Genomic DNA, 8,739 nt, shown 5'->3' with positions numbered 1-8,739 from the left:
ATCCATCCATCCATCCATCCATCCATCCATCCATCCATCCAACATTCCTATTATGTCTCTAGTGTTAGGCCAGGCACAGAGATTATAGAGGAGATTGAGATATGGTCCCTGTTAGTGACAGACTTCACAGACTAGGGAGGGGCACATATGTGGAAGGGCATTTCAGGAAGTGGCACACGAGCGAGGGAAAAATGTGAGGTATTTAGCTGAGGAGAAGTAGAAGAGGAGGCTGGTGAAACCACTTCTCTGAGGGCCCCAAGATAGGGGGGTGTGGACTTGATTGTGAAGGCAGTAGACAGCCACTGAAGGACTGAGGCCAGGGGGTGAATTGGTTAGATCTGCACGTGAGGAAATCACTCGGATGTCTGGAGTGGGGGCCTGGGATGCGCAGGGCTTGGAGGAGAGCTAGCGGAGACTCTGCAGCCTTCATCTCACTCAGGCTCAGAACTTTGGACTCTGTGGACATTCTCTCCTCCTCTGGCCCCCAGCTCAGCACATCTCCGGCTTTACTTCAGGCTCAGGCTCTTCCTGTTCAGCCTTCGTTGCTGACTTCTCCTCTGTTCTCCCTGAAATAAGAGTGTCTGCCCAGGCTCTGTCCTTGGCCTCTCCTCTTTTCACACTTCATTCTATCCCTGGACAATCTCTTCTCAGCCCAAAGCCCTAAATCTAAACCCTTGATTTCTGGCCGAAATCATTCTTCTGAGCTTCCAAAACTGTGGAGGACTGAGGAGGAGATGGATGTGAGACGTTTGGGTGACTTGGTGACTGACTAGGAAGGAGGGGAAGAGAGACCAGCAGCATGACTCCCAGCCAACTGGGCTGGATGGCTGATGGATGGTGAGTCCCTTCACCAGACTGGGAGGCCCAGAGAGAGAAGCAGATTCCGGTCTATGGAGGATGAATGCAGGGTGGAGCATTTGAGTCTATCGTGCTCTTGGGACATCTGGGTGGACACTTCCAGAAGTCGTGTGGGTATGTAAATCCACATAGTAGGCCAGCTGGCTGGAAATACAGATTTAGGAGACAGCAGAGTGAGGATGGGAATGAAAATGGTGGGAATGGATGAGGTCACCTATGAGGTGTAGAGGAGGGTCAGGAGGGGAGAATGGGCCAAGCTTGCTCTGGCCCTGAAGGAACTGCAAGCTGGGAGCCCTCAGATGACTGCCCTCCTGGTGCTTCCCAGGCCTCGGGGCTGTCCATGTGGATGGGGAAGCAGATGGAGCCCTTGCATGCAGTGCCTGCAGCAGCCATCACCTTGATCTTATCCTTGCTTGTTGCCATGTTCACTGAGTGCACAAGCAACGTGGCCACCACCACTTTGTTCCTGCCCATCTTTGCCTCCATGGTAAGTAACCTGATGGTGGGGAGGGGCCCTTCCACTTCACAGGAAGCTGCCAACCCATGGCCACGTTGTGGGTCCCTGACGAGGCAGCGATATTCAGGCCAGAGTCAGACCAGGCTTTGGAGACCCAGATCTGGCTGTGACGTGGATTTGTGCACCCTGGATGCCTCTGCCCCTCAGGCCTCTGCTGCTTTGCCACTCCTCTTTGTACCCCTCGTGCTGACCAAAGCACCAACCATGGACCAAGTGCTCAAGTTTATTTTATAAATCTAACTGGATTATTTTTCAAGCTGGGGAGACAGGACTTGGGCTAAGGAGGAGCAGGCCAGTGCCATGGTCTCTGAGCATGTAGCACAGATGTGCGGGAGGACTGCAGACCAGGAGCACCACTGGCTGGAATGCCCCAGGAAGAGGCCTTGGAGGAGTGGGGACTTGGGAGTAGGTAGGAGGGGAGAGAAAATTCTGGGAAGATGGAGCAGCACAAGTAAAGGCAATGGTGCACATGACTGAGGACTCCTAGAAGCCTTGCTTGGTGAGCACAGGGATAAGGGATCCCGGGGAGTTGAGAGGGGTAGCTGTTGGTCATGGGAAAAGCTGCTGAGTGCTAGGCTAAAGTGTTCTGTTCTATGGACAAGCATGTTTTTGGGTTGGGATTGAGAAGAAAGGAAAGCTTATAGGAAAATCAGTGGCTATTTTTTTTTTTTTTTTTTTTTTTTTTTTGCATTTCCTTCTGTCATCCATTGCAAAGATACACCAGCTTCAGGGTAGTATGGAAAGATCCCTGGTCTCGCAGTCAGAAGACCCGAGTTCAAGATGTGGGATCTCTGAACATGGCCCTTAAGTTCTCTCCTCTGAGAGCTGTGCTGATGGCCATGTAAGATGAGGGCTGTGAAAAGCCTCTGTAGACTACAAAATGAGCACGGGAGAGGCTGTCATTATTCTGGAATTGGGAGACAGATTTCCAGAGGGCCTGGACACAGGATTGAAGGTGGTGAATTTCCATTCAGCTGCCTGGGTGTCTGCGTGTATAAAAAGCAAACCTAAGTGGTTTTTTTTTTTTTCTCTTCCAAGTGAAGATGAAAGTGTTAAAAATAGCAAGGAAGTGAAAGTGTGAAAAATAACAAAGTGATCTGTCTCCTCTTCTCCTAAGCAGACTGTCCAAACAGATGCCCAGTAGGAGGAGCACCTTTGATGCTAGGCAAGGCACGTGGTGGTGATGCCTCCTCTCTCCTAGCACGGACCCTGGCTTTGTCATCTCCAGCCCTAACTGGGAGCACCGAGGGCCCCAACCAGGAAAATGCAGGCCCTACCGGGCTCTTTGAAAACAAGCTTTTCTAGAACCAGGAACCCCAAGTAAAATTTCCCCCAGCTACCTCTAAGGCCCATCACGCTCCTGTCTCATGCCCACCTAAGAGAAAGGAAAAGGTGATGGTCCTTGGGCTGGGCTGCAGAGGAGTGTGGGGTGCAGACACCATGAGGTACCCACAGCCAGGAAAATGAGGATGGTGGGGGAACCAAAACATTAAACCTGCTCAGACCCGTTGACTCAGCAATTTCGTATCTGGGAATATATCTTAGGAAAATAATCAGAGATGCCTACCAACATATGTTATGATGATGTATGACAGAATTATTATACAAATATATCCATAGTAAAAGGGGGTTTGCTGAAATAAATTATCATATATTCATGTAATGTAACACTATCAGGCCATTAAAAATCATAGTTTCAAAGGGTAATAAAATGGGAACATGCTCATAGTATAGACTTTTTTAATTGCAGATGATATATGGCTAAAAATGTCTAATAATGCAAAGATGTATACAGACCTTAATCCTCTAGCCTCCTCCCTAGAGATGACCTCTGTTATTAATTTCTCAGGTATCTTTCTGGATATTTTACACACACACACACACACACACACGCACACACATTCTTTTTAAATAAAGGGTATCATTCTATAGTCATTACACATCTTATTTGTATTTATTTATTTATTTTTTTGAGACAGAGTTTCACTCTTGTCACCCAGGCTGGAGTACAATGGTGTGATCTCGGCTCACTGCAACCTCCACCTCCCAGGTTCAAGCGATTCTCCTGCCTCAGCTTCCCGAGTAGCTGGGATTACAGGCACCTGCCACCTTGCTGGGCTAATTTTTGTATTTTTAGTAGAGATGGGGTTTCACCATGTTGGTCAGGCTGGTCTCGAATTCCTGACTTCAGGTGGTCCGCCCACCTCGGCCTCCCAAAGTGCTGGGATTACAGGCATGAGCCACTGCGCCTGGCCATACATCTTAATTTTTAAAAAATCTAACCATTGGTCTTGGAGATCTTTCCTTATTGACACAAAAAACCAATCCAATTCTTTATAGCTGCATACTATTCCGTCATTTGTATGTGTCATATTTTATTTAATCATCCCGCTATTAATGACCATTGAGTTGACTCCCTGCTTTTTGCCATTACATTGTTGCAACAAACATGTTTGCATGTGTCTGCCCTCATGTGCATGTAAATCTGCATGATACATGATTGATTTGATAGATTTTAGGAATTACATCATTCATTCATACACTCAGCAACTATTTAATGAGTGCCTACTCTCTGATAGGTGCTGTTAGATGTGGCTAAATTTTAAAGTGTAGAATTTAAAAGGTGGGCTACCAAATTCCATGTGCAAAATGACCCCACGCATGTATAAAAACACACACATCCACAGATTTATATGCAGGAGAGAAGATGTGGTCCCTGGCCTCTAGGCTGTCTCAGTCTGTGTCAGGACAGACAGACAAGTGCACGTGGCACTGTAAGGTTGAGCACAGTCTAAGTACTCAGCATGGTCTCTGGAACATAGTAGGTGCCCAAGAAATACATGTGGAATGAATTGAGGGGGTAAGGGCTTCCAGGGCAGGTAACCTCTAAGCTCAGCCTTCAGTGCACCGTAGGTGGAATTATCTGCCAGAGATGTGGCGAAAGGAAGAGCAATCAAGACAGAGGCCCAGAGGTTCAAACATACCCGCCACATTCAGAGAATCCTTTTCAGAATCGTGTCCCCAAGAGCTTCTGTGTTCTGTATGGTGATGTTGCAGTGCTGTGTTTTTCCGCAGTCTCGTTCCATTGGCCTCAATCCTCTGTACGTCATGCTGCCCTGTACCCTGAGCGCCTCCTTTGCCTTCATGTTGCCTGTGGCCACCCCTCCGAATGCCATCGTGTTCACCTACGGGCACCTCAAGGTTGCTGACATGGTAACAGCTGTTTTTATTTACTCCCATCGGACTATAATGCTGTTGTCATAAGGGATGCCCCATTTGTGAATGACAGAGTTTCGAAACGATGTCACATGATTTGGGAATACCGCAGAGCATCCAGCCTCGTAGCCGTTGTTGACATTTATAATGGAGCTTTTCTTCTTTTTTTGAGATGATCTCAAGCCTCACACACTGTTCTTTCTCTGACTCTCCCACCTGGAGAAGCCTGTGCAGGCACCAGGGGAGTCCTTGGAAGGGGTGAAGATGGGGCTGAGGGACTCACATGGCCAAGGATGGACTTGACAAATTAGCAAGAACCATGAAGATAGGCAGGGCAGGCTTAGGCAGCAGGGGATGCTAGTGACAGTCACAGAGATTCATAGGGGTGTCTGAAGAGGCAGAAGCAGGGAGAGGAAGAGAGAGATCACTACTTGGGAGTAGATGATGCCTTGGAAACAAATGTAGTCAGCGGAAGAACTCTTCATGCCTGGCGTGGCTCTGTCACCTTTGCTGGGAGAAGGGCAGCTTTGCAGCTCTGGGCTGGGAAAGGGGCAAGTGTATGAGCCCAGGCGGCCAGAAATGTCCCTTGGACATTTGATGTTCGTTATCTCAGAACCTCTGCTGGGTGTCTCGGGGACTCCAAGGAGCGTTTTCATAAATAGGGTGGGTCCCAGAAACCATGGACTGCAAACTTGATTGCAGTCCCCAGTAAAATATCTACAACAGGCTAGTGAAGCAACGGTTAGTGATCATGAGGGAAGATTGCAGAGCGGGCATCAGAAAGAGCCTGAGGAGGTCCACGGGGAAGCTGGCACGTCCTTGTAGGATGGTTAAAGCACTGGGGTGAGCAATGAACCTGGACTCACACACTGGGCTCTGTCACCGTTTCCCTGAATGGCCTAAGCTCTTGCCTCCTGTCACCTCTCTGAGGTCATTTTCCAAATGCTCACGGGCATAGAAAACCCATCTGTTCTGCCTACTTCCCAGGGATGCCTTGAGCACTGAGGATACCTGGGGGACATGAAGTCGCTCTGTCCTGGGAGTCGGGACACCCCAGCCAGGGACAGAGCATGGCACGGGGACATCGAGGTCCAGTGAGCTGATGCTTTGTCCCGACGCTTTGTCCTCCTCTTTGAGAGTGCTAGTTCCCAGCAGGCCTCAGGGTGCTGACTCTGACACTGTCTCTTTTCCAGGTGAAAACAGGAGTGGTAATGAACATAATTGGCGTCTTCTGTGTGTTTTTGGCTGTCAACACCTGGGGACGGGCCATATTTGACTTGGATCATTTCCCTGACTGGGCTAATGTGACACATATTGAGACTTAGGAAGAGCCACAAGACCACGTACACAGCCCGCACCCTCCTCAGGACTACCGAACCTTCTGGCACACCTTGTACAGAGTTTTGGGGTTCACACCCCGAAGCGACCCAGTGATGTCCACACACCACCAAAACCCAGCCAATGGGCCACCTCTTCTTCCAGGCTCAGATGCAGAGATGGTCATGGGCAGCTGGAGGGCAGGCTCAGAGATGAAGGGAACCCCTCAGTGGCCTGCTGGACCCATCTTTCCCGAGCCTTGCCATTATCTTTGTGAGGGAGGGCAGGTAGCTGAGGCATCAGGATGCAGGCTCCTGTACCAGCTCTGCCTCAAGCATCCCCCACATGGGGCTCTGGTTTTCACTCGCTTCGTCCTAGGTAGTTTAAATGGGAATCAGACCCCCTGGTTGAGAGGTAAGACAACCACCCACTCTTGCCCATGCCCCTTCCGGCTCTCCTTGAGCAGCCTCAGATCATCTCTGTCACTCTGAAAGGGACACCCCAGCCAGGGACAGAATGCGTGGTCTTGCGCAACCTCCCTCTGCTGGAGTGAGAGTGGGAATCAGAACCTTCTGGAGCCTCTGGGAACTCCTCGTGTGGCCACCACCAAAGGATGAGGAATCTGAGTTGCTAACTTCAGGATGACACCTGGCTTCCCACCCACAGCGCACCACAGGCCGACCTACTCCCTTCGTCACTTTGTTATGTTTTAATCGACTGGACCCCTGTCCCACCTCTCCAGTGAGCCTCCTTCAACTCCTTGGTCCCCTGTTGTCTGGGCCAGCATTTGCCGAGATGCCCTGGCTGGCACTCTCTGGGGGTCCCCCTTTTCTCCCAGGCAGGTCATCTTTTCTGGGAGATGCTTCCCCTGCCATCCCCAAATAGCTAGGATCAGGATCACACTCCAAGTATGGGCAGTGATGGTGCTCTGGGGGCCACAGTGGGCTATCTAGGTCCTCCCTCACCTGAGGCCCAGAGTGGACACAGCTGTTCATTTCCACTGGCTACGCCACTTCAGAGTCTTTCATGCCAGAGTTTGAGCTCCTCTGGGGAAAGCCTTTCCTTTGTTGACTGGTCTTCACAGCCATGGCTGGTGACAACAGAAGATTGCTGATCTCTCAGCAAACAACCCCTGCCTGTGGGCCAATCTACTTGAACTTACTTGGACAAAGACCCCAAAGTGGGGCAACAACTCCAGAGTGGCTGTGGGAATCTTCAGAACCCCCCTGTAAGAGATGGACATGAGAGACAAGCACCTTCTTTTCCCCGCAAGTCCCTTTGATTTTCTTCTTGTGCTGCTCTGGAAGAGGGGCAGTAGCAAAGAGATGGGCTCCTGGATGGCATTTCCCAGGGCAGGAGAAAGTAGGAGAGCCTCAGGAAACCCCATCAAGGACCGAGCATGTGTCTGGTTCCTTGGCTGGGATGATTCCTGACCACACTGTCCAGCTCTTGCTCTCATTAAATGCTCTGTCTCCCATGGAAAGCTCCACTGGGCTGCTGACTTGTCTCTGGTTTTCTGCAGTGTGGGGAGCCCAGGGAGGCGGATGAATGAACGGTTACTCCCTGCTCACCGACTGGGTGTCGGGCCTCCCTGTCCCTGTTGAATCCACTAGTTATCTCATTCGATCTTTGCAGCAACCCTGTGAGATAGGAAAGTGTTATTATCCTGCTTTGTCTTTAAAAAAAAAAAAAAAAGTGAGGTTCAGAGAGGCCAAGGGAAGTGTCCAAAGTCACACATCAAGTTACTGGCAGTTACAGTTCCAACCAAGAGCTTCCAACTCCATACCCCCTGCTCTTCTGCTAGCCATGAAGGGCTTTGACCTTATGGGGCTTGTAGGGAAAGGTGAGTGGTCAAGAGCAAGCCCATGCCAAGGGAAGATCCAAACATGAGTCCCTGTCTGTTGCCTCCCTTGAGATAGGTACAGAACAAGTGATCAATGAGACGGGGTGGTCCTTGCCCTAAGAAGCAAAGCGTTTGGTTGGAGAGGGAAGTGGGGAAAAGGCTGCCACCTCCCCCTACCAAGGTGTGACTGTTCTTCCTCCCCAGCCCTCTACCACTGCCTTCTGTGCTGCTGCTGTTGACTGGCCTGCCCCACCAGACTGAGGGCTCTGACTGCCCACCGAGTCTAGTGTCAGCAGTATGACTGACCCAGGGCAGGTTGTATAGCTAGTATGATGGATAAATAAATGGTTGGTCAGTGTGGTCCGTTAGGTGCAAGCTGGTGGTAGTAGGCAAGGTCAATGAAGGTCATCCAAGGTAGGCATTGAAGGATGAGTAGAATGGCCAGGGGTAATGGGGGAGGAACTGGTGGGTGGGTGGAGGACTCTTCCAGACACCATGTGGTTGAGGGCTGACAAAAAGCTAGGTGGAGGGCTTCCAGAGTACCGAGCTCCCACCTGAAGAGGCTGACCAGAGGCCAATCCTAAACAACTTCTCTAGGAGTTGGCCGGAGTTGCAATAACGTGTATGGCCTCCCCAACCAAACACTTTGCTTCTTAGGGCAAGGACCACTCTGTCTCATTGATCACTGTCTTGAGCCTATCTCAGGGGAGGCAACAGAGAGGGACCCATATTTGGAGATCTTCCCTTGGCGTGACTTGCTCTTGGGTACTCAACTTTCCCTACAAGCCCTATGAGGCCAAGGCCCTTCATGGCTAGCGGAAGGAGCAGTGGGCATGGAGTTGGAAGATCTGGGTTGGAATTGTAACTGCCACTAACTCGATTTGTGGTTTTGAATGCTTAACTTGGCCATACATGCTCTCTTATTTGCTTCTGATGGCAAATAAGAGAAGGCCCAGCAAACAGTGGCTTAAACCAGAAGGTCATTGAA

The 8,739-nt window shown here is 50.2% G+C and overlaps 1 protein-coding gene across 4 annotated transcripts in view; it reads left to right on the top strand.

Annotated features, from left to right (window-relative positions):
* Positions 1 to 7,397, top strand: part of SLC13A5 (solute carrier family 13 member 5) — a 28,627-nt gene extending 21,230 nt beyond the window's left edge. For 3 of the 4 annotated variants that reach the window (XM_023184635.2, XM_023184634.2, XM_023184636.3), the window contains 3 exons: positions 1,184 to 1,345; positions 4,451 to 4,588; positions 5,785 to 7,397. In XM_023184635.2, coding sequence (XP_023040403.2) covers positions 1,184 to 1,345; positions 4,451 to 4,588; positions 5,785 to 5,916 — 432 coding nt within the window. In that variant the 3' untranslated portion in view covers positions 5,917 to 7,397. The remainder of the gene's footprint in view (positions 1 to 1,183; positions 1,346 to 4,450; positions 4,589 to 5,784) is intronic. The other variant, XM_023184637.2, reaches the window with a different exon arrangement.
* Positions 7,398 to 8,739: the final 1,342 nt, after the last annotated feature.

The sequence above is a fragment of the Piliocolobus tephrosceles genome, chromosome 16 (assembly GCF_002776525.5).
Source record: "Piliocolobus tephrosceles isolate RC106 chromosome 16, ASM277652v3, whole genome shotgun sequence".
NCBI classification, from domain to species: Eukaryota; Metazoa; Chordata; class Mammalia; order Primates; family Cercopithecidae; genus Piliocolobus; species Piliocolobus tephrosceles.
Note: the sequence above shows the minus strand (reverse complement) of the source record. Positions and strands in the feature narration are given on the sequence as shown.